Raw genomic sequence first — 26144 nt, 5'->3', positions numbered from 1 at the left:
CATTACGGGTCATGTCAGGCCAAACTTTCGCGAACTTTGGCCGACCAATTGATTGACTAACAAGAAGTCGACGTAAGCCAATCAGAAGGCAGCTTTCTTACGCTTTACAGCACTAATTTCAAATTGGCGACTACGTTTCGAAACATATTTTGACAAATTCTCAATTACAAATTTGAAACGTGAACAAAAGAACATTCTGGAATGGCTAATAGATGGTCTAGATTGTATGGATACAGTCGTTAAACCTGTAACTATAGTTCGGAGTTAAAAAAGTTTTCATGGCTGCATGATCAGAAATCACATTCCGACTGTCACTTTCATAATCTGATAAGCGATGCTCTGACTGGTCGGATGAAAGGTCGTTCTAACATGACCCCTAATGGGATGTCCTCAGATCTTTGTTTAGCGGTAGCGAGAACTGAGGTCTGATTTTAATGAGATTGGACATAGACATAAACACATAAACATTTCCTCCAATGAGTTTTTGAACACTATCAGTTTGACAACATCTGCAAGCAACCACTCTCATTCAGTTCCCACACAGACAACCCAATCAAAACTTGAGAAGTATACTGATCCACCCTTGTCAGGAATACCACTGGCATGTGGTTTCGTTGTTCCTCAGCGTTCCGCTCGTCGGCGTTCATCGGGTGACACTCCATCCAGGAGAGCTGCCGAGTCAACCTGCAATACATGGATTGTGAACATGTTTAAATACCTTCTTTGATAGGCATTTAGAAGTTGGAGTACTAAGAGTGAGTGAGTGAGTGAGTGAGTGAGTGAGTTTGGTTTAATGCAGCTTTTAACAGTATTCCAGTTATATCACGGCGTGTCAGCTTAATTTGGGAGGAAAGCCCCAATTGATGCAGGTCTTAGATGTTTACCGCTTCGGTGAAACCCACAAGCACAGGTATGGTGCTGACAAACCCAGAAACATAATTGGGCGAACGGGAATCAAACCCACAATCATAGGTTTCTGGCATGTCCAAGGGATGCAACTCTGCACAGCGACTAAGTAAGAATAAGAATTTATGGATGAACAACTTCTTTATTACAATTAAGAGCGACGATTTGGTGTAGGTTCTAACACCATTATCAAGCAAGTGATATACAGAGTGTGGTTGGCCAGTATATATACAGGTAGGAGGCAGTGTTTATACAGTAGAGTAGATATTCTTATACCGGAGTAGAGAAGCCTGTTATGTACACACAAGGGTAGTGATGACAATCGTCGGTGAAGTCAGTGACAGAAACAAAGGATGAAGCCAGTAATATAAACAACGGGATTATGGCTGATTGGGGCCTTTGATGAGTTGATGTACATCACTTGCTTGATAACTGTGTTAGAACCCAAAATGAAACATCACTATTAATTGTAATAAAGGAGTTGTTTCATCCATAAATTCTTATCCTTACTATGTTCAAATACACCCAGTGTAGACCAATAATGTAGATGCTCTTCCTTGATTTGGAATCTTAAACATAAGAAGACATTAGACTGACTGTTTTCCTGTTGACAATTTGTTATGGATGGACGTTCAGTTCAGATTTAGTGTTCAAAGTTGTGAAATTATAACGTGGTTCACGCAGCCCCCTCAGTAGTGACCATTTTGGAGGCCAAATCCATCTTAAACCTGTTTGGCGACCTAATTTTATCAACTGCTCGCCACTTGGCTACCTAAAAGTAAACTGGCGACAATATCTGTTTAAGATATCCATTGGCTCCTAAAAACTTTTGGCTCCTAATATATTCATGTTAGGAGCTGCTTGTCTCCATTACACAAAAACAAACTTAAAGGGCTGGTGGCGGAAGTCTCCTCTTAAAAAAACCCTGGATCCGCCCCTGTATGTACTTCTTACAAAACATTTAACCACAAATGTTGTTTTGTGGATGACCAATCTATCAGCACAAGTTGCAACAATTAATTGATATATCAACAAACCCTTGAAGATCCATGCTTGATATAAGAGGCGACTATAATGCTTGTCGTAAGAGGCAACTAATGGGATATGGTGGTCAGATTCGCTGATTTTGTTAATGCATCAGCGTAAGAAATTGGCACTAGTCCTGTAGTCCTTACCAAACTGCCCAATAGTAAAGGTATCCTAAGGACTAGTAGAAATTGTCCCATTTTAAGGGTTTTGCTATATATTATCATTATAAGGACTAGTGGACCAAAATTGTTACTTTCTAACCCTGATGCATGTCATCACATTCCATTTGCCTACATTGATGCTCATGATGTCAATCACTGGAGACACGATTATTTTCACCGCGATCATATTGCTAGAATATTGTGGAGTGCAGCGTCAAACAACAAACAAACAAACAAGATATATCAATAAAGCACAAGTATGATGTCCATGGGGAATGAGTGTCCAGGTCCTGCCTGAGAACATCATAATGGAGATGAAACATGAGGCCAGAGTGTTACCTTGTCCTCCAGTGCCAGGTACATCTCTGTCTTGTCCTTGAGGGCTTGGTCCAACTGTTGGCTCTTGCTGGGCGTCCCCCGTCCCCGGTGACCGACAGCATTGTCGACAGCCTCCATCACCAGCTTCTGCATCTCCACCGTCTTGTGCTGAAGGTCGTTCTGTTGCCAGGCAACAGGATCCACACGAATCTCACTGCCTACCATTTCTGTGTCATACCTGAGAACATGATTCAACAACGACGGCATTGGCATGAGTAAGTGAGTGAGTTGGGTTTAATCAGGCAGTGATTCAGTTATGTTACATTGTGTCAGGTCAAAGTAGTTCAAAATCCCGGCATAACAGTCCACAGCTATCCCTGATTTTTCCATTTCACACGCAACACCTACTGTCCCTGTTCAATACGACCTGACCAGATAAACCACCTACCCTGTACGATACGACCTGACCAGATGAACCACCTACCCTGTTTGATACGACCTGACCAGGTGAACCACCTACCTTATTTGATATGACCTGACAAGATGGACCACCTACTCTGTTTGATACCACCTGACCCTATGAACCACCTACCCTGTTTGATACAACCTGACCCTATGAACCACCTACCCTGTTTGATAGGACCTGACCCTATGAACCACCTACCCTGTTTGATAGGACCTGACCACATGAACCACCTACCCTGTTTGATACGACCTGACAAGAGGAACCACCTACCCTGTTTGATACGACCTGACCAGATGGACCACCTACCCTGTTTGATACAACAAATACAGGTGAACCACCTACCGTATTCGACGTAATAAGCGCCCTGCTCTAATAAGCGCCCAGGGCGATATTTACTAAAATATTTGCTGGTGAACAATCCCAATTAGCACCCCTTCCGATTGGTCAATATACAAAAGACTTACTTATTCGCGTATAATACGCAATCAAATTCTGGAAAAATATATCTGTCGTATATAAACATTTCAGGCTGTCATCATAAACCACGAAATTGATCTTTCAAGGCTGTTTTTTTCCACCAAAATAACATTCTATTAAAAGCCCCCCATTTCTAATTTTGAGAGCGCCCTGGGCGCTTATTACGTCGAATACGGTACCCTGTTTGATACGACCAATACAGGTGAACCACCTACCCTGTTTGATACAACCAATACAGGTGAACCACCTACCCTGTTTGATACGACCAATACAGGTGAACCACGTACCGTTTGGTACTACCAATACAGATGAACCACCTACCCTGTTTGATACCTGACCAGATGAACCACCTACCCTGTTTGATACGACCTGACCAGGTGAGCCACCTACCCTGTTTGATAGGACCTGACCCTATGAACCACCTACCCTGTTTGATAGGACCTGACCACATGAACCACCTACCCTGTTTGATACGACCTGACAAGAGGAACCACCTACCCTGTTTGATACGACCTGACCAGATGGACCACCTACCCTGTTTGATACAACAAATACAGGTGAACCACCTACCCTGTTTGATACGACCAATACAGGTGAACCACCTACCCTGTTTGATACAACCAATACAGGTGAACCACCTACCCTGTTTGATACGACCAATACAGGTGAACCACGTACCGTTTGGTACTACCAATACAGATGAACCACCTACCCTGTTTGATACCTGACCAGATGAACCACCTACCCTGTTTGATACGACCTGACCAGGTGAGCCACCTACCCTGTTTGATACGACCTGACCAGAGGAACCACCTACCCTGTTTGATATGACCTGACCAGGTGAGCCACCTACCCTGTTTGATACGACCAATACAGGTGAACCACCTACCCTGTTTGATATGACTAATACAGGTGAACCACCTACCCTGTTTGATACGACCAATACAGGTGAACCACCTACCCTGTTTGATATGACCTGACCAGATGAACCACCTACCCTGTTTGATACGACCTGACCAGGTGAACCACCTACCCTGTTTGATACGACCTGATCAGATGAAACCACCTACCCTGTTTGATACAACCTGACCAGATAAACCACCTACCCTGTTTGATACGACCTGACCAGATGGACCACCTACCCTGTTTGATATGCTTTGATCATCATCCTGCGTGTGTCGTGGTCGTGCTCGTCTCTCACCTCCAGGATGTGCAGAACAGTTGATGTCTAAGAGAAAAACCAAAGTCATCTTAATAAGGCTTAATTCTACACAGAACTTGGGGACATATAAGAGGTGTAAGGTAAAACAAGTCCGTGTCAGAAGGAACATTGTTTTGCCTAGTAATAAAACACAAAATTATTTTTGTTAGTTTGCTGTATCAAGCAACAAACAGACTTTTTTATGCAAAATGTGTGAGTAGTGGGTGCTAACTGTTGAACAGGACAGGCCTACCCATTTCTTGGGTGTCTTCTCTGATTAACAATGATCCATTTACATAGTTGTCATCCCTTTTTTGCCTTTAACACCCAGTGGAATCTGATTATTCTCTGGGCTCGACATTTGATATAAACTGTTGCTCTGGTCCTCAAGATTTGCCCAAACTGAGTGAGTGTGAGTGAGTGAGTGAGAGTGGTTTTACGCCGCTTTTAGCAATATTCCAGCAATATCACGGCGGGGGACACCAGAAATTGGTTTCACACATTGTACCCATGTCGGGAATCGAACCCGGGTCTTCGGCGTGACAAGCGAATGCTTTAACCACTAGGCTACCTGACCGCCCCTTTGCCCAAACTGAGTAAACCCAGGATACAAATCCTGACACATGCTATCTCCCCCGTAGGGATTCTGAGTTAGAATATAGCCACCTGTCTTCATAACAGGAGACTGAAAGGATCGGGTGGTCAGACTCACTGACTTGGTTGATGCGTGTCATTGTATCCAAATGGTGTGGCTCAATGTTCGTATCAATCACTGGATTGTCTGGTCCAGACTTGATTATTTACAGAGTGCCATCATATAGCTGGAATATTGCAGAGTGTGGCATTAACAACAAACATATTAGTTGTGTCACTTCACTTCAAGCATGAACCCAACTCAAAATACTGAACGCAATAATATTCAAGATATATAGTCAGAATCTGTTGTCCTACCATGCTGTAGAGGACTGCGTAGATCCTGCCGCCACTACACACAGTTGTAACTTCAGCATTGGCCTGAAGGGGGAGCAGCCGCTCGTCAAGGGCATTCCCGCCAAAGTCTGAAAAGAGAAGTCACAACTGTAGAAAACTGCAAAACTAATTACTTTTTTATTTCATGGCATATGGGCAAAAACATACTGTAAACCTGGAAAGTTATCCATTTAAAAAAAATAAAAATAATCATATTACTTAAAAACAATGCCATCCAATATAGCACACAGTTACTTCCCTTTACATGTGCACTGCTTCACTGTGCATCTCGTGTTATGGTCATGGAGGCAATAGGAGTTTGTATGCTTGTTTTTCCAGGTTGATGGTATACAACTATTTATTTGGTTACATACCAGTTTGAACAAGAGAAAAAAAACACTACCCGCTTGCACTATTTTTTCAACAGTCATTGCTTGAGAACCAATTCTTTCATTATTTCAAGACAAATCATGCAACTGGCTGTTTAACAATGTGTGTAAGTGAATGACAATGAAAGACTACCGCAGTAGGCCTTATAGCTTGTTGATCAAAATATAAAATGTCAGATGGAATAAATTACTTTGAGAGGAGTTTTTATTTTATTCCTGCCATGTCTCAATCAGGGGTGAGAATCTTCTGTGGATCAGTGAATTTCCACGAAGTTTAGTGACCACAAATTTGTTAAAATCCCATGGCTACCCCCGAAACACCCCAAAAATTGCCTGGAAAGTTTTGCTACACTCTGTTAACATCACTTAAGATCAAAGCTACTTTTGCATGTGTTATTAGTAGGAAGCGTCATGATAAAATGGTGACTCAGTGTCAGTCAGAGATTTATTAACTATAGATGCATGTGTTGTGGTTGTGGAGAAGGAAGGTGGGAGTAGTGTATTTAACTAAAACTAACTGCATCAGGAAACTATTGCAAGTGTGTGTCACTCCCAGTTTTCCAGACTTACTGTATCTAAACCGTCAACCTCCAGTTCCACAACGTACCCGGTTCATACAAAAGTTTACCAAGGACAACGCACAGGGAGACAACTCACACGATGGCCTGGACACATTTTCTGCTCTCATAACAAGTTTGCCTGTGTTGAGGGACAAGACACGCAGACGGCCATTGAATGTCAGGAAGAGGTACTCAGAGCCCGTTGGCCCAAACACTCGGGAAACCTGAAGTCAAAAACAAAAACTGGAGAAAGACAACTACGACAAGGCTTGAACAAGTCAGCGTGGTGTGTCAAGTCAGCAATATCATTATGGCTGAAGGGGTCATTTCTGTATACAGCACATCAAGCTGATACACCGTGATGTAACCATAATACTGTAAAAGTGGCGTTAAACACAACACAGTTCTACCATGAATTTGGAAAATAGTCCATTCTGATTGGTCAGTCAGAGGCTTCAAATCAAAATAAACACCTCTGATTTTGACGACCTCATCATTGCAGAAGCTTATATTTATAGAAAAGTTATTCTTTCTCAGTCATTATCGGTAGGCTACTATATACAGAGTATCTGTTAGTACAGTATTCAAAGTGTTCGTGGACTTGGGTGTTGGAAGGAAAACACTTTTTCGGGTGCAGAAGGGTTGTATAACATTGTATCAACTTACATCACAAGATACAACATCCTTCTGCAGCACTTCCTTGTATTCCGCGTCTGTCAGAGGGATGTCCCGTCTAATGTCCTTCAACTTCATAGTTCGAAGGTCAAGGACAAGAACAGTCATATGTGCATCTGCAAAAGCCAAACAACATGAAACACGTCTTGGTTACTTGACAATGTCTTTAGATGTTATCATAAAATAAAGATTCTTATTGGGTCTAAAGTTCACTCTAGGTTATATCATTACCTTCCTAGAGCTGAGTATCGCCTGGTATTTTGCGATACGATTTGTATCACGGTACGGACTGACGATACTACTGGTATTACGATACACCACATTAAAGATTTAGAAATGATCATGAAATTACAGCTCTAAAACCTCTTTCTCCATACATTTATTGTTATCTAAAAAACTTTAACAAAGAAAACCACAAGAACAAAACTGGTTTAAATGAAGGGATGGTTATTAAAAGTAACAGTTAGTCAGCGCGTCCTCAGCCACCACGTCCTTGTGTTCTGCCATGCTTAATGGTGGCGCTATGCTACTTCGGCCATTGTGGGAGGTAACTCTATTGTTTCTGTTCTATTTATGGTGAATTGCGATCTCACAAACTGATGATTCAAGTATCACATGTACCTAAGTATCGATGATTGTTACAGCCCAAAGATATACCATACCTTTCTTTGAGTGAGTGGGTGGGATTTAGGGTTGGGACCAGACACCAACAGTGTTCTCCAATATGCATAACGATACTTTGCTTATGATCAGATATTTGCTTGTGCTCTTATCCTTGGTATGAGTGGGTGAGTGAGTGAGTGAGTGGGTGGGTGGGTTGCTGAGTGAGTGAGTGAGTGAGTGAGTGAGTGAGTGAGTGAGTGAGTGAGTGAGTGAGTGAGTGCACAAAAGCTTGCTTCAGGCTGGTTCAAACATTTCAGACTCTAATTTCAGAATATTTTAATATTTTAAAACGACACCAGTTTCTGAATTCCCTTTTTTGGGAACAGAAACAAGAATACCGTTTTCTCAATGGAGGATAACCCAGTTGAAGCTACTTAATACCATCTTTGGAATTTATGACCCCCTCATCCAACACTACTCAAGATAATCCAATAATTCCTGTGCAGGACCTGCCACTGACCTTTGGGCGGGAACTGGGGGTACAACAGCAGGAACACCATGTCCCTCCCACTGGACGTCTGACACACTTCCAGGATGCCAGAACACTTCACCTGGTGCAAGGGAGATAACTCACATAACAACATATTGCAGGCATGAAAACACTTGACACACTACCCCAATCCATCTACAATGTGCAGTCTCACAGATCCCCAAAACAAAACATTTACTTAACTCACCAGAAGTGAGTGAGTGAGTGAGTACGGTTTTACGCCGCTTTTAGCAATATTCCAGCAATATCATGGCGGAGGACACCAGAAATGGTCTTCACACATTGTACCCATGTCGGGAATCGAACCTGGGTCTTCAGCGTGACAAGCGAACGCTTTATCCACTAGGCAATCCGACTGCCCCGAAATCACCACAAAGCTCAAACACACCCATCCTTCATTATCATACTACTAAAACAAAGTTAAGGACCATCCAATTACTAATGCTACTATAGTTAATCTGTCATGCCGAGCAATTCCTTCTTGAATGCCATGACAATAACTATAATAACATGAAAGAATCAGGTGGTACTTAACTATTTTTGTGCAGCATATATCTCCATTCTTTTATGATATATCTCTTGGCCATATTGGTTACAATATTTTATCATCCAAAATTGGCTCCCACAGGAGATATCGCTTGGGTGAGATCAAGTGATATCTACACTGTAGATATCGCTGCAATGAAATTGCATCACAATGCCTGCAGACCATTGTGACATCACGGTAACAATGACATCACAATCAAATGACATTACTAATGGCTCTGCTAGTGAAGCTGTTAGCAGTACTTTTTACTTATTACTGTCGACAAACTGAAAAAGTTGTTAGAATGATGTTGGATGATAAATAAAATCTCACCCTTGTGTTGGCAAGCCTCGGAGTTTTTCCACTTTTATCAACTCATTTTGATATATTTTATATCAAAAGACACTCGGGTGAGCTTCTCTATATAATATCTCTTTTTAAATCGTTCATTCAAAAAGCAGAAATAATCCCAAATTCCTGTAGCTTGGATTACTTTAGGATTCAAATTTCCCAACACTGAAATATCATGATTGAACTGAGAACACTTAAATTCTAAACATTCTGGCACCGACATGAAATGGTGTGGTCCGGCAGATCAAAGTTGCAAAGGCCAACATTGCTTCAATTTCCCTGCATTGCAGATCATTGTGACATCATCTGTTAACCATGACATCACAATTAAATGACATCACTCATCAGTCGGCCACTGAAACTGGTGAGCTGTACACACAGGACACGCTGATTACTTTTCACAAACTGAAAATATTGGCAAGCCTCAGAGTTATAAAGTTTACCGACTTGTATTGATATCAAAAGAGTCGTAATAATAATAATTGATATCCAAAAAGTCGTAATAATGGTCAACTTGCATAACTTCTGCACTAGGGAATCAGTCGTTAGGGAATATTACCTTTTCTGGTTTGTACAAGCGCGTGAGGTAGGTTGAAATCTGACTGGTCCCCTGGTATCGCAGGACGACGTGGAACATGGCGCCCGATTCCTTCACTTCTCCCTTGGGGGCGTACACTGTCGACTGAAACAAACAGGTCCTCACTCTACCAGGGATTCATCTAGGACTTAAAACTTAGTATCCCTTGGCGCCAATTGGCAAAACATTTATTATTTACTTCAAAACTTCGATTTTTTAAAGTACAGTAAACTACCGTTATAACGAACTCAAGGGGACCACTAATTTTAGTTCGTAATAACCTTAGTTTGTTATAAGCATACATACAGCATATATACAATAAATGGCCGAGACTAATAAATAAGTTCATTATATCGGTCAGTTCGTTATAAACATAGTTTACGGTATGTATTTTCTTAAATAAAGGGGTATTTTTAACATTGCATTTAACATTGCATTTAAGGCAATAATGTTAAACTAGGCATCAAAACTTCTTTCTCTTCATCAGGTCATCAGGTCAAGTTATGACTATGATATTATTAACATGAACATGATGAATTGGGACATTTTAAGAAACCAATTTTAATTTTTTTTACTGACATTTACAGGAGACTTGGGACCACGTATCAGCCTCTAAGAAGAGTCAGATAAATCCCTGTCCACATCACATCATGTGTCCTAAACTGTATTTTATTTATTAGCGTTTCAAGAAATGGACACAAAATTTCAAATTGTGGGACAAACCTTAAAAATAAATAATTTTCTTCTTTGAGCACTATCTGTTCAAGGTCTTTGATAGGCATTTAATATTTAGACGATCATAGAGACGTGAACGTTAAGGGATAACAACTTTTTTATTGCTTGTATTAAATGATATGTATTGGTTTATGCAAGATAGAGACTATGCAATCAGACAGATAGGTTCTTAAATAGGTTTGTTTATTTGTTGTTTAACGCCACCCATAGCAATATTCCATCTATATGATGGCGGTCTGTAAATAATTGAGTCTGGACCAGACAATCCAGTGATTGATACCATGAGCATCGATCCATGGAACTGGGATATGATCATGACATGAATCATCCAAGTCAGTAAGCCTGACCACCCGATCCCGTTAGCTGCCTCTTACATCAAGCATGGGTTCCTGAAGACCAATTCTACCCCGGATCTTCACAAGGCTGTTAAACAAATACTGATTGTAGCAACCAAAGAGGTTCATGGACACTCACCTGCAGACCCTGGTCGTCCATGAAGGTCTCGTGCCAGGGGTCTCCAAGCTGCATGTTCTGCAGGGTCGTCTCCACTACAACACGCAACATCGCCATTGATGACATCAATAACAGACGACGTCTTTACCTCAAATTATTTGTGACGAAGAATTCACTCATATCCATAGCACAGTAAGCATGTTTTTCTCAAGGAAAACCAGATTGTATTTAAATTAATAGCAGGATAATACACTGTTGGTATCATGGACCTATGGCCTACAATACACTTGAACCTTCAGTCAAGCAATTTATGACTAAATGACTAAATGCTCATAACGTTCAGCTCTCCTAGGGTGAAAAGGGCATTTTGAGAGTTCATATTTCATTACATTCATTGCGGACTGGTTGTCCATTAAAAAATTGCATTTATTATCGTTTTCTAAAACTGCGTCATTCAGTGAATTAAGGTGTGAAACATCATTATTGTTGAAGGACCATTACCATTGTGTATTTCGGTATCATAAATATGCATTAGGCGTGATGGATACAATTTCATTCCTAGGATACATGTATAGTTTCGATATGGAAACATACTCGGCAAAAAATCTCTAAGTACGATACCAAAGAAAAGGAATGATAAAGTCTTACACTTCTTCCTCTCCCGAGCTACATCTTGTCTTGTCTTTTTTGATTGTTTTATTTTGTCTGTAAATATCACCTGTAATACAAAATAGATATTAACAAAGATTATTATATAAAAACGTAAAATGACTCTTAGGGTTGTTTTTTTGCTGATTAAAATGTTTCACAGAAATATCTTGCTAACATGCTTCAAAATCTTATGGCCAGAAGATTATGATATTTTTTTACCAGCATGGTGACTTTGATCAAGTTCCTAGTGTGTCAGATTGTTTTAACTTTGTTCCAGATATATATCATGGCATGACAGATGCATCTGGGAGGAAAGCCCGAAGTGATGCAGGTCACAGACGTTTACCACTTTGGTGAAACCCACGAGCATGCAGACAGTGCTGACAAACCTAGAAACATGATCAGGCCAAATTCAAGATTCGAATCCATGGTCTTCGATTTCTGGCATGGCTAAGGGACACAACTCTGCAGAGGGATTTGCAGCACCTTAGATTGAGCCACAGGCTCAGAGAATGAACATTTTACATCAAAATAGTAATTTTCGTGATACTTTTCAAATTTAACAGATTGAGCGACAGTCATCAATAAAAGGGCAAGTATCCAAAACATTTCTACACATCATAGACATCCTCACTGTTCCAGGGTATATTATCTCCATCCATTATGTTTAATACCCTGGACAGTCATCATTAAAAGGGCAAGTATCCAAAACATTTCTACACATCATAGACATCCTCGCTAATCCAGGGTATATTATCTCCATCCATTATGATTAATACCCTGGACCCTTTGCTCCAATAGCCTGGTTTTACTCCCAGCTTGAACGACTTGATGCCCCAAATAGAATACACTTGTCTCTCATGATCTGATACAATGACTGGTCCCTTACATTTGGTTTCTCTGTGCGGGATGGAGAGAACATGATCTTGGACATCTGGATGCGGTACTTCTTTTGTGGCAGAAACCAGCCGAATCCGGATATGTGATGCCTGGGGGACAATCAAACACCATAACCATCAATGGACAACCAGTTTTATCACATAATGGATAGTGCTAGCTGATAAATATGCAAATGAGGTTACCTAGCAGGAGTGAGTGAGTGAGTTAAAATTTAACGTCGCATCGGCATTATTTCAGCCATATAGCGACAAGACCAAGTTAATTTATTTACAGTTGAGTCATTTATGCAAAAGTTATATTGAAAAACAATTCATGAAACATATTTCAGCATACTATATTTAAAAACAATACATGAAACATATTTGTGCATTCTATATTTAAAGACAATTCATGAAACATATTTGAGCATAACAATATAATACAGTTTTAAAACACAGGCTATAGGCCACCAGTAACCAAAGCTAGGCCACCTCGCTGGGGATCATGGGGACTTACAGTACCTCTGCTTCCTGCATGATACCCCAGCAGGATTTACGTCATCACTTTAGCTGGTGGTGGTTGTGCACAATGCTAGCCAATATTAAAAAATACTCAGCAATGAGTTGGCTTAAAAACACCGGTTGATGATAGTTAATTGATTATGATAGGATTATGTGTCACACAGGGGGACAATAATTTTACGCTACGTTAACCTCCTGGACAGAGCCTTCAATAATGTCAGTTCATGATAGCATCACACCAAACTTAAAAACAAAAATTTAATTATTCACATACATATTTAAAATTTATTATACAGACCAATTTCTTTCAAATAGCTGATAATGAGATGCCAGCTGACATGGGAAAAGAGATCTTTCAGATTTACGCTTTGATAATGTGATTCCCTTGCGATTGCAAAGTCCACAGAGTCAAGCAATATATGCTTAACGGTGAACCTTTCATCCCAAGGGATACACTTAGGAGGTTCATCCTCATCTGTTTTAAGCAGATGCTGTGGGTAAACCGACTGTGGCCAATATGACATTGTCGTAAAACGACCTCGTCATGTCTTGACTGACAACCCAAGAAGGTATGACCGATTGTTGGGTGTCGCACCTCTGTTGTATGAGAACCTGAGTATAGGTTTTAATAATTGGTTTGAAATCACAATGTAGGGACAAGTAGTGGAGATAACGGTTTGTCAAGAACTGCTTTAGCTGCAGCATCGGCTTGTCCCATCCATCCATGTAATGAATGTTTTATCAATAAGTTGTAGTCTGATGTTCCCAATAAGTTTAGATAGGAGTTTCCCAATGTGAGTGAGTATGGTTTTACGCCGTTTGTAGCAATATTCCAGCAATATCATGGCAAAGGACACCAGAAATTTGCTTCACACATTGTACCCATGTTGGGAATGGAACCCGGGTCTTCGGTGTAACGAGCGAACGCTTTAACCACTAGGCTACCCGACCGCCCCTTTCCCAGGGTGAGAGTGTGCCTGAAGACAGATATGGCTATAAATCATGTGGCACCATATGATAAATAGGGCGGTTCACTCAAATATTTTATTCATACATGATTTCTAAAGTTGCTTCAATGAGTAAAAATATGTCGTAAAACCTCCTCTTTTTTACGAAGGGCAATATGTTATTCAGAGATTCTTACCCCTGTGTGTTTCCATACCGTAAATAGCATGCATTAGAAATAAAAATATGTATTACGCTCGCCAAAGGCTTGTATAATACATTTTTTTTTCTAACATGTGATACTAATGATACAGAAACACAATCAGATAATAATCTCTATATCTACAACACTCCATAAAACAACCCATTACAGACATGCCAGTTCCACATCCAGATGGACAAAGTTCTAAATTATCGGATCTTGACATATTCTTAATATGTCCAAAAACAATTGTTAGAAGACAGAACTTCCAGACAAGGAGGAGTAAAGGGACTAAGGAACTGGACTAACATGGTCCAGACTTCCAGGTTCCAGACAAGCAGGGTTTCATTTATTAGAAGTGTGACGATACGGTGGGGTTGCGATACGATATGTACCCCAATACTATGGATGTGATATGATTTGTATCCCGATACAGCACTTTTATTTCATAAGTTGATATTCTTTTTATAAGCAGGTAAATCACAACTCTGAATAATATGTTTTCAAATTACAGAGATCTAAGATGGCATATTGTAAGGCAGAGGGCACTGTGAATGTTATGCTATTTAGAGCCAACAGCGAAATACTAGAGAATCAGCATAAGCTGGTTGTTGAACAGTTTCTTTTCGGCAGAATATTTTATTCTTTATTATTACAGTAAACTACGGTTATAACGAACACGCTTATAATGAACTGACCGATATAACGAACTGATGTTGTACAGCTGTGTTTTTTGGAAAAAAAGTGCGCACTATACTGAAGAAAAATCGGTAGTCCCGTCCATGCGTTGTATATATGCTGTATATATGCTTATAACGAATAACGGTTACATCGTAATAACTGTAGTTTACTGTATTCTTCTTCTTATTATTATTATTACTGTCACTGTAGGGAGTGGATTTTGCACATTATAAATATAAATGCATATTCTGTTTCATATGAGGAGATTACAATGATCAGCTCACACGACTGAAATCTAAGTGATTGTATGTGTTGGCCTGCTTGTTGGTGTCTAACATCTGTCTTCTGGAAACATCATCTCATGAGAAACCACTGGACCACTAAGGCCCACTTCACGTTCTTGTTCCCACCAATGATAATGCCTAAATTTGTTCAAGAGCTTTGAATCTGATAGTGGCTGCTACGCAAGCTATTGAAAAAGCTATTAATGGCCAGTACACATCCATGTATTTTGAAATAAGATATACCGTATTCGACGTGATAAACGCCCTGCTCTAATAAGCGCCCACGGCGACATTTGCTGAGATATTGGCTAGTGAACAATCCCAATTAGCACCCCTTCCGATAGATCAATATACACAAGACTTATTTATTTCGCGTATAATACGCACTCGTGTGTTATATGCACCCTTGATTATGGGCATTTAATTCTGGAAAAATATATCTGTCGTACATAAACATTTCAGGCTGTCAGTATAAACCATGAAATTTATTTTTCAACTCTGTTTTTTTCCACCAAAATAACATTCTAATAAGAGACCCCTATTTCTAATTTTGAGAGTGCCCTGGGCGCTTATTACGTCGAATACGGTATGTGTATTTTTCTTGTGATATATCAAATTCTATCACCATAAAATCTCACCTGTCATATTTCCACATATTGATGAAACCCTTTATATCGACAGTGACAATGTTTCCCAGCTTGTCGACGAAGCCGATGTATATAATGGGATGTTTGTGTTGACGGAACAGTTCTGCCTCCAAGCCCTGTCCAATCAGATTGATGCCATAACTTGCATCCTAAACAAAATTCATAAATCATAAATCAAAAGAAAAATGAACATATTTCTTAAAAAATTCAGCCAGGGTTGAGTTAGTTTTATATTTTTAGAGTGACACAAGAAACAGTCAGAAACAAAATGGCGTGATCCTGGGCTCGTTTTCAGGCTAGGTCTAGATGATATAATTTGTATAAAACTGAGACACTGTGTGCAATTAAGGTCATATTTTACTGCTAGTTCATAAACAACCAAGGTAAGGTGAGGTGAGGTGAAATGGGGTTTAACATCACGTCCAAATGATGTGCATGCACGTGTGTGTGTGTGTGTGTGTATGGCTGCTTGTACTAGTCCGGACTGATGCCGATTTATAGTGCTAGACCACTGAGATACCATGCTGCAGTTTAACATGAATACCCCACTCAGACACAATATACTGACTCCCAGCTGACCAGTCCTTGTTTTAGCCCCTTATTGCCGAGCACCAGACAGGGTAACAACAAGTACCATCTTTTAATGTCTTTTGGTATGACGCGGCCGGGGATTGAATCCCGGACCTTCCGCTCTCCAGGCGGACGCTCTACCATTAGACCACGGAGACGGTCAACAAGCAAGGTGGTGTCAGAACAACTTAATCAAACTTGCTTAGGTTGTGAATAAGCCTGAGCCTCATCCCCCTTGAGAAAGAAAAATGATGGTCTAAGATATATATTCAGTACCAGCTAGGGCTGTGATGGGTACTCAAGTTCCTGCTAATGGGCCTGTTTTCAAGGACTCAAGTACCAGTGGAAGGGAGATAACTCTCAATGTAACTTTTGACAAAGACAGATAACTCTCAGTGGTACCAAGGTTAGCCAAAAAATGGAACTGTATGGTCTCATTTTGACCTTGATACAGTTAAAAAGAAAACAATGCTGTTTATTGGGCATGCTGCAAGGCTACACAGACGCTTCAACCAGCTCAATACCTAAGCATCTTAGTATGAAACACAAGCTGATCCCAGTCAAAGTAAAACACTGGTAGACTGTTGACTTAGGTAGTTAACCTAGTTATTTTAGAAAAGAAGAGTCGAGGGATGGAAATTAGACATTATAAAGATAAGCATTATGACTCTTTTCGCATGACGTTAAACATTATTTCAGTGGGAGGAGCTGAAATTACCATCGATAGTATTTTGGTAGTTGTCCGAGAGTGGAGTGGGGATTTGGACACTCACTGCAGTGACAGAGTTAAGAGTTGATAAGAAGTACTATCAGACTCTTCTATGCATCCCCTAGGTATGTGTTGTGCATTAATAAGTCCCGTTACACAAGCCGTAGTCACATCAAAATAGTACACAATTTTATTAACCTACCTGTCATATAATTCATTTATTAAATCTATCACATTTCACAATGTCTGAAATACATTTTCCATTTAAATTTATAATTTTTTATTGATAGATTAAGAAATTATTCACTATTTCTCGCAATGTTATGGAAAATAAAATTCTCGGACACACACTTTGACAACAGGTCCACATCGAACAGGTCAAAGAGCAAAATAAAGACTTTTGAAACAAATCTATAAATATATTATACAAAGTAATAAATACAATGAACAAAACTATTTCTAAAAGTTGTCAAACTTACATCTAAGTTATTATTTCCATCTTTTTGTGCAATCATGTGTAATGTAAGTCAAATGACATCTTGGCTTTTGTCACGTCACTCGGACACGATGTTTAATGCCAAAATATATGTATGAGAAATCTTTGTCACAGCTCTTAACCTAGCATGATACATCCATGAAGTTCCATATTTTTAATATAGATCGCGAGTTCCTGCTTAAAAACGTTAGGAATAACAAGATTTAACAAAAATCTTTCTTCAAAATCTGAAATTCATAACACACGAGGACAGTACCATAGCTGTAAATTGATCGGCTGCCTTAGGCCACATGCTCAAATTTGACCAATCACGAACCTTGTAGCAGAATTCAGCAAGAAAGCATCATTAGAAACCAATTTTTATCCAATAAAATTCCATGTTAGAATTACTACAGATACAGACTCCAGGCAGAGACCATATAATAGATTATTATTATATGGTCTCTGCTCCAGGTGATGTTATGACCGTGTAGATAAAAAAACCAAGCTTTCTAGCGGTGTGTCATATGAGAGTCTTCGACGAACGTCTTATTCATAAGAGTTTCGAAAACGAAGGTATTTGTTCATGTTAATAAATGCGGGAAATAAATTATTTGCTAATTTAACAAGAGAGTGAACCTGGAACAATATTCATTGCATAATGAAACTGTAAAACCATTTACAACAGCGGTATTCGCTTTTAATGTCTTATCACTTTGAATATATTCAGTTACGATCTAAACACACATTGTCGAAGACCTATTGAAATCTGTTAATGACAGATTGTCAATTGTCTCCTACATGCAACGAAAAGAACAGCAGATCGTTGAAAACACGTCTGCTATTAATAACTGTACTCGTGAATAATTCCTCCAAAAGTTGACAATGAACAGAAATACATAATTAAATATAATTACTATTTTATTTTAGTTGACAATGCTCATTGGATAAGCAAGGATATACCTATGTCATCTAGTAAAATATTGCATCGTTTGAGTCACAAATAACAAAAACCAAGTATACACTAACAATTAGTATCAGGCCTAATGCTATGACTTGTACATATTAGGATAGTCATTTGATAAAAGACAATTTCAAATGTCTTTGGCTCCATAAAATTTTGGCTTGTCTTGTTGATTTTACCACTGGCTACATGGAAAAAAATACTGGTAGCCGTTAAAAAATTAAACTTTGAGGCCTGACCGACTGATCTTTGGCTGGACTTACGTAGATGTTGGAGCGGTAGATTGTCGGGGCCTCCGAGTAGTCCACAGCCTGGTCAGTGTCGGCCATCACGGACAGCGGCTCCAGGTTGCACTTCAGCATGTCCCCATTGTCCAGACACGCACACACAGAGTGCTGCCGTCACAAACACACAGATACAAATACAATGGAGGGGCTAAAAAATCAGGTGACTATAACAAGATGGCACCTGACTGACTCGTCTCGCTTGGCATTATCACAATTATATTGACAAGATGTGGTCATTTGACTATCCAATTGTAAACAGAAATAAATGTTCTCAAAGGTAAGACTTAATTTATGTGTATTGCAATTGTTATTACTATATTAGACAAGTTATCAGAAATACTTCTTTGGGGCTCGAAAACACAGTTTGGAGGATAATATATTGCAAAAAAATAGGAATGTAGTCTTAATCTTGAAATAAACGCGAGGATTTTAAAGAAAACTAATCTCTGTAATCCCTTCATACGAAGTGAGTGGGTGAGTATGGTTTTATGCCGCTTTTAGACAATATTCCAGCAATATCACAGCGGGGGGCACCTGAAATGGGCTTCACACGTTTTACCCATGTTGGGATTTGAACCCAGGTCTTCAGCGTGACAAGCGAAAGATTTAACCACTAGGCTACCCGTAAAAGGGGACTATGCTTGTCGTAAGTGGCGACTAACGGGATCCGGTGGTCAGGCTTGCTGACTTGGTTGATGCATGTCATAATATTCCAATTGCGTAGATTGATGCTTATGATGTCAATCACTGGATTGTCTGGTCCAGACTCGATTATTTACAGACCGCCGTCACATAGCTGGAATATTGCATAGTGCGGTGTTAAACAAACAAACACAAATAACACAAACACTTATCCAACGTAACTGGTTAGCATAACATTCATTTGTTTGTAATGTGTTGTTTAGTGTTATACTCAGCAGCATTCCAGCTTTATGATGTCAATCTTTAAATAATTCAAGCCTCGACCACACTAACCAGTGATTGATATTCTGAGCAGCAATCCACTCAATGAAGTTATCACCGAGCCAAACCACCCAACATTATGAACTTATGACCTGCATAGGTTGCTTGGAACCAATTCCATACTAGAACCACTATGAGAGAGAGACCAACACAGGTTGCTGGGAACCAATTCTAAACCAGATCACTATGGGAGAGACCAACAAAGGTTGCTTGGAACCAGTTCTAAACCAGAATCACTATGTGAGAGACCAACACAGGTCACTGGGAACCAATTCTAAACCAGATCACTACGGGAGAGACCAACACAGGTCGCTGGGAACCAATTCTAAACCAGATCACTACGGGAGAGACCAACAAAGGTTGCTTGGAACCAGTTCTAAACCAGAATCACTACGTGAGAGACCAACACAGGTTGCTTGGAACCAGTTCTAAACCAGAATTACTACGTGAGAAACCAACACAGGTTGCTGGGAACCAGTTCTAAACCGGAAACATTTGTAAAGTATAGATCAACAAACATGTTACAAAGATGTGACAAAGATGAAGATGTTGGAGCTGACTGACCTGTGTTCCAAGCAGTGTGAAGCTGGGGAAGAACGCCCCCTTGACGGGACTCTGGGGACTAGACAACACATCCTGCTCAGAAAACGGACCTGCTTGGAAAGAGATTATGGTATCACTATAGACCAGCTTGTATGGGGCTAATCCTCTAAATTGAAGCATTTGCTGAATGTTTTTCTAATATAGGTGAGGACTGATTTACTTAAATAAAATACTTCAAGGAAATCTATGAAACTATGTTGACATATCTTTTGTCTTATTGGATATTATGTCTGGGAGATGGGATCTTGTTATAAATGTTATATCATGATAGATCTATGAAACATAAATGGAAAGTTTCAAACAGTGAACGGTCCTTTATGCAACATAAGACCATGGAATTACAAGTGATCAGTTTCTTCTGCAACACTGTACATGATAAAACTTGGTGCATGCACATTCTTGGCTTCGGAACCCGAAATATAAATAGTTTTATGTTTCATCAAAAAACTGATTTCAATAAAAATGTATACAACCATAAGTCCGAGGCTAGCCACAATCTGTACAATCTCCTAGTAGTATAGACGCTGGGGTTACCGGACCACCCCTGTCCAAGGTCAGCCACAATCTCCTAGTAGTATAGACACTGAAGGTACCAGACCACCCCGCCCAGGGCCAGGCCTAAGCCCTGAAATTGCTTCCATGGAAGTCTGCTTCATTTTGCTAAGCAGTGGCTAAATTTTGCTAAGCAGTTGCTACAGTTTGCTTTGCAAAATCTAGCCACTGCTTAGCAAAATAGCAACTGCTAAGCAAAATCCAGCAACTGCTAACAAAATCTAGCAACTGCTAAGCAAAATTTACTGCATAAAAGCGTTTTGAGGGCCAAGGCCTGGTCCAGGACAGGGTGATCCGGTACCCCCAGTGTCTATACTACTAGGCGATTGTACAGATTGTGGCTAGCCTTGGACAGGGGTGATCCGGTATCACCAGTGTCTATACTACTAGGAGATTGTACAGATTGTGGCTAGCCTTGGACAGGGGTGATCCGGTATCACCAGTGTCTATACTACTAGGAGATTGTACAGATTGTGGCTAGCCTTGGACAGGGGTGATCCGGTACCCCCAGTGTCTATACTACTCTTCGTGTCTGCTTCCATAATCTAGCAATCCCACGAAAACAAGTACCCAAAATGGGCTGTAGACTAGTTGGCTATAACTCATCACATCTATCCCCTTTACAAAATTCAAATGCTGTCAATTCTACCTGTAGTTTGTAATTTTGAAGCGAAAAAAGCTTTGCTTGAAGAAAACAATGGCTGACCTTGTTGGTAGGTGAAATCCTTCTTGTCGCCATCAAGGAGTGCGATACGCGCCAGCTGCTGAGGAATGTAGCCAGCCGAGTCGGCCTGAATGTCCAGACCCCGTACGTCCGACCTCTGGGTCCCTCCACCATCGAACGACCACACGATCAGCATCCCCTGAAAAGTCAGCCAACCGTCCAGTCACTCACAATCTGGGAGACAAAGTAGACACAATTTATGGACAACAACTTCTTTAATACTGTGAAAAGTGACGGTTCGGTATAGATCCTTATACCGTTGTCAAGCAAGAATCTATACCGAAATTTCGCTTTTCACTGTATTAAAGAAGTTGCTATCCATAAATTGTGTCTACTTTGTCACCCGTCAACTTCTAAGTAATGCCTATCAAACAATACAATCTGAAATATTCCTTCACTGTTATTTTTCTTTTGTTTTACACCATAGTCACAATATTCAAGCTACATCATGGCAGTAAGTAAACGAGACAAAAATCAAGGAAAGATGAGTGTGCAAAAGTTCTCTTTGACCGGAAAAACCGGTGGTTGACATATGAAGCATCAACAATAAACCAAGTCATCTGACCACCAGACACAATTTAGCTGCCACCTACAACTGTGGACACATTATTCTGGGTAAGACAAAAATATACAGTCAAACACCAAGTCATCCAAGGTTCGACCCAACCGAAAATGATGAATAAAGAAGAAATACGCAGGGACCAGGCTTTTACTTCAAGACAACCATAAGTTTGACACATCCAAGTTTGACACATCCAAGTTTGACACATCCAAGTTTGACACATCCAAGTTTGACACATCCAAGTTCGACACATCAAAGTTTGACACAATGGTGTTTGACTGTATTCAATTAGAAGGATTGAGTGGCACAACCAACATACAGTCAACCCCAGCGATAACGCAGATCTAGGGGTCCATAGATGACCCCCTTCGTTATCCAGCACCCACATTATTCCAATTATGGAATGTAGGTAGGGTGATAGTGCAACTAACGAGGACGCGAATACATGTACTGTATATACACACTTGAGGACGTATGTGCATAAATAAGCATGCATGGTAAAAACAGTGTTTATGAGAAAAATAAAATTATATGATTTTATTTTTGTGTTTTTTCTTCGAGTAAGATCGATCTTTTGTACAAGTTTAGGTGTTCCATTATTGTTAACTACTTTGACTGCTGGGCTGATTTGAATGCAAATATGGTACGATATAGATGTATAAAATAATGTCTACTTAGATCAACGGTAAGTTACAAATTGCCAACAGCATGGATGTTCAGCCATTTTCTGAGCGTAGCCACTACGCACGATACTCTCGACAAAAAAGCCAGTGAAAACACGTTTCAGACTGCAAATTATTATACTGGTATTAAATAACATGTGCGTGGGATATTAAAAAAACAATGTTACAACAGTATAACTATAGTCTTTCCTTCTTCTACCTATCCCTGCTTGGGCGTGTGTTACTAGCATAACCACTGAGACCACATACCCCAGAGTTGATGGTGGAAAGTCTGGACCCGTCCATACTCCATGCTATATCTATAACACCGTCGTCAGCTCGGTCGATGTTGTGGATGGCTCTGACCGGCCGCCATGGTGCCATCCAAGTATCGTACACAACCAAATCACCTGCAAAACAGAGACCACGTAACGGCCATTTACCCAAATGTTCATCTTTGTCAACATGCATTTACTGTAACAATTACAGCTATTAGTGAGACAGGTTCTTCAGAGTCTCACAGATGTTTTTGTGTTTGTTTGATTGTCTGTTTGTTGTTTAACGCCGCACTCAGCAATATTCCAGCTATATGACGGCTGTCTGTAAATAATTGAGTCGGGACCAGACAGTCCAGTGATTGATATTATGAGCATCAATCCAGGCAATTGGGATATAATGACATGCATAAACCAAGTCAGCAAGCCTGAACACCCGATCCCGTTAGTTGCCTCTTATGACAAGCATGGGTTGCTGAAGACCAATTCTAACCCAGACTTTCACAGGTAGATGTTTTTGTGAAGAATCCTGTGGATCTGTGTCTGTGGATCTGTCTGTGACTGCTTGTACTAGTCCGGACATTTGCTGACTTTATAGTTCTAGCCCACTGAGATACCATGCCGCAGTTTAACCTGAATATACCAATCAGACACTGTATACAGACTCCAAGCAGACCAGTCCTTGTTTGAGCCCCTTAATGCCGAGTGCCAGGCAGGGTAACAACAAGTTGACGTCTTTTGGTATGCTGCTCCAAGGGATCGAACCACCAACCTTCTGCTCTCTGAGCAGACCTCAAAGACCATGGAGACCGTTGTGGGTGTTAGTTAAGCTTGGCTTGCCATTCAACCTACTGTCAACTTTTGTCTGTTTATTTGCGGTAAACATGTAACTTTGCAGTCAGCAGAATTAAGAAAAAGTCTTTTCTTTTTTTAAAATCTGTTGATATTGACTTTGATGATTATTGAATTGAGAATTAGAACGGCATTGTTGAAGAAAATGTTGATGATGATGTTGATGTTAATGATGATGATGATGATGATTATGTTCATGTTAATGTTGATGATGATGATGTTCATGTTTACGTTAATGTTGATGATAATGTTAATTTTGATGATGTTGATGATGGTGGTGGTGGTGGTGGTGCTGCTGCTGCTGATGATGATGATGATGTTAATGTTGATGATGATGTTCATGTTTATGTTAATGTTGATGATGATGACGATGATGATTCACATGAAATACATAGTGCAACTACTTGTGAACACAGCCTCCTATTCACCCACCATGTGCTGTACCCAAAGCAAGGAATCGCTGGTCATGTGACACTCTTGCTGTCTGCACACCCTTGCACTTCCTGCCAACGATCAGCTTCTTCACAGCAGTCTTCAATCCCTGGAGATGACAACAGGTGACACATTCCACACCAGGTGTTACTATTCCTTGTATACAGATGCTAGAACCTCCATGAAGCACTCGCACTTGCTTCATAAAGGGTTAGACATGTGTGCCGAAACATTTCATTGAGAGAATAAAGAAGTTGTAGGCCACACATCAACTACAGCTTCATTGAAACTATCTCTATTACCTAAATTAACCAAAATATTTCCAAACATTTTGAACGAGAATTTAGAAAAAAAAGCGTATCTAATACAAACTGACTTCCACGGGAGAGTTTAAACTTTTATTGACTTGTCTTGATATATTTGATATCAGAAGGTAATTGGTTCTCTATTGGCACACATGAGCATTAAATAAGCAACACCCACTTTTCCGGATATGTGCTCCATGTTAAAATGACAAAAGAGTAGTAAACTGACAAACAGACCGCCTGGCACTACCATCACGCATGTAGCTGACACTAGCAATCGGTAACAATTTATTGGCATTATGCCAAGAAGTGTAAAAATACCTTCATTTCAACAACGCTGAAAAGCATCCGCACCCAGCCCACAAAACAAATAGGACTGTCACATTATGCAGTGAAACATGATAAATGCCAGATATAATAAGCATGTCAATAATTTGTGAAAAAAACCAAATCAAAATTGTAATTTTGGGAAGACAAGCCAGATTTTGTAATTATAGGTTCAAAATCATAACTATTACACCCAAATCTTATGGATGGCATCTCTGCTCCTATCCAAGGAAACTAAGTTATTGCTGGCCAGAGGAACGACCAGGTGGAAATAACTTATAGAAGCTTGTTCTTCAACTCACTTTCCAGTACTGCTGTTCCCTCTTGTGGTAGATCTTGGCAAATTCCTTCCCACGATTCATCTCCTTCGAGTCCGACCGTGATGACTCATACTTCCGCAGCGACATCGGCTTGAGGTGGTCGTACTTGATCACCTCCACATCAGCATCAACATCCTCCTCCCTGCAACACAAACATACCCGTCATCCATCAGTCATCCTCCTGTAACCCATCAGTCATCCTGTCAACCTTCAGTCAACCTTCAGTTATCCTTCTGTCATCCTTCTGTCAACTTTCTCTCATCCTGTCAACCTTCTGTCAACCTTCAGTCATCCTTGTGTGCCCCTGTTGTGCCCAATTTAGAATAAAGCCCCAAGCACTCAGTTGGTTGACCTCCTGTGGGTCCCGAAATAGAATAGTCCCAAAATTTCTATTCGTCCACCCCTTGTAAGGCCTGGGTTAGAATAGGTCCCCGCTCTCTACTGCTTGACCCCCTGTGAGGCCTGGGTTAGAATAGGTCCCCAGCTCTCTACTGCTTGACCCCCTGTGAGGCCTGGGTTAGAATAGGTCCCCAGTTCTCTACTGCTTGACCCCTGTGAGGCCCAGGTTAGAATAGGTCCCCAGCTCTCTACTGCTTGACCCCCTGTGAGGCCCAGATTAGAATAGGTCCCCAGCTCTCTACTGCTTGAACCCCTGTGAGGCCTGGGTTAGAATAGGTCCCCAGCTCTCTACTGCTTGACCCTCTGTGAGGCCCAGGTTAGAATAGGACCCCAGCTCTCTACTGCTTGACCTTCTGCGGAGCCAAGGTTAGAATAGGTCCCCAGCTTTCTACTGCTTGACATTCTGC

General features: G+C 40.4%; 1 protein-coding gene across 1 annotated transcript in view; it reads right to left on the bottom strand.

Moving 5' to 3' along the window:
* Positions 1-503: 503 nt before the first annotated feature.
* Positions 504-26144, bottom strand: part of LOC139447702 (uncharacterized) — a 55639-nt gene continuing 29998 nt past the window's right edge. Inside the window, exons 12-29 of the mRNA XM_071229149.1 lie at positions 25321-25480; positions 24387-24495; positions 23098-23237; positions 21586-21742; positions 20289-20377; positions 18738-18869; positions 15748-15905; positions 12487-12586; positions 11595-11664; positions 10968-11041; positions 9741-9863; positions 8275-8365; positions 7143-7267; positions 6574-6700; positions 5510-5616; positions 4500-4585; positions 2436-2652; positions 504-684 (exon numbers count right to left, since the gene is read on the bottom strand). Of these exons, the coding sequence (XP_071085250.1) occupies positions 622-684; positions 2436-2652; positions 4500-4585; positions 5510-5616; positions 6574-6700; positions 7143-7267; positions 8275-8365; positions 9741-9863; positions 10968-11041; positions 11595-11664; positions 12487-12586; positions 15748-15905; positions 18738-18869; positions 20289-20377; positions 21586-21742; positions 23098-23237; positions 24387-24495; positions 25321-25480 (2128 nt within the window). The 3' untranslated portion in view covers positions 504-621. The remainder of the gene's footprint in view (positions 685-2435; positions 2653-4499; positions 4586-5509; positions 5617-6573; positions 6701-7142; positions 7268-8274; positions 8366-9740; positions 9864-10967; positions 11042-11594; positions 11665-12486; positions 12587-15747; positions 15906-18737; positions 18870-20288; positions 20378-21585; positions 21743-23097; positions 23238-24386; positions 24496-25320; positions 25481-26144) is intronic.

Source organism: Haliotis cracherodii, unplaced genomic scaffold (assembly GCF_022045235.1).
Source record: "Haliotis cracherodii isolate W230 unplaced genomic scaffold, xgHalCrac1.p SCAF_7, whole genome shotgun sequence".
NCBI classification, from domain to species: domain Eukaryota; kingdom Metazoa; phylum Mollusca; class Gastropoda; order Lepetellida; family Haliotidae; genus Haliotis; species Haliotis cracherodii.
Note: the sequence above shows the minus strand (reverse complement) of the source record. Positions and strands in the feature narration are given on the sequence as shown.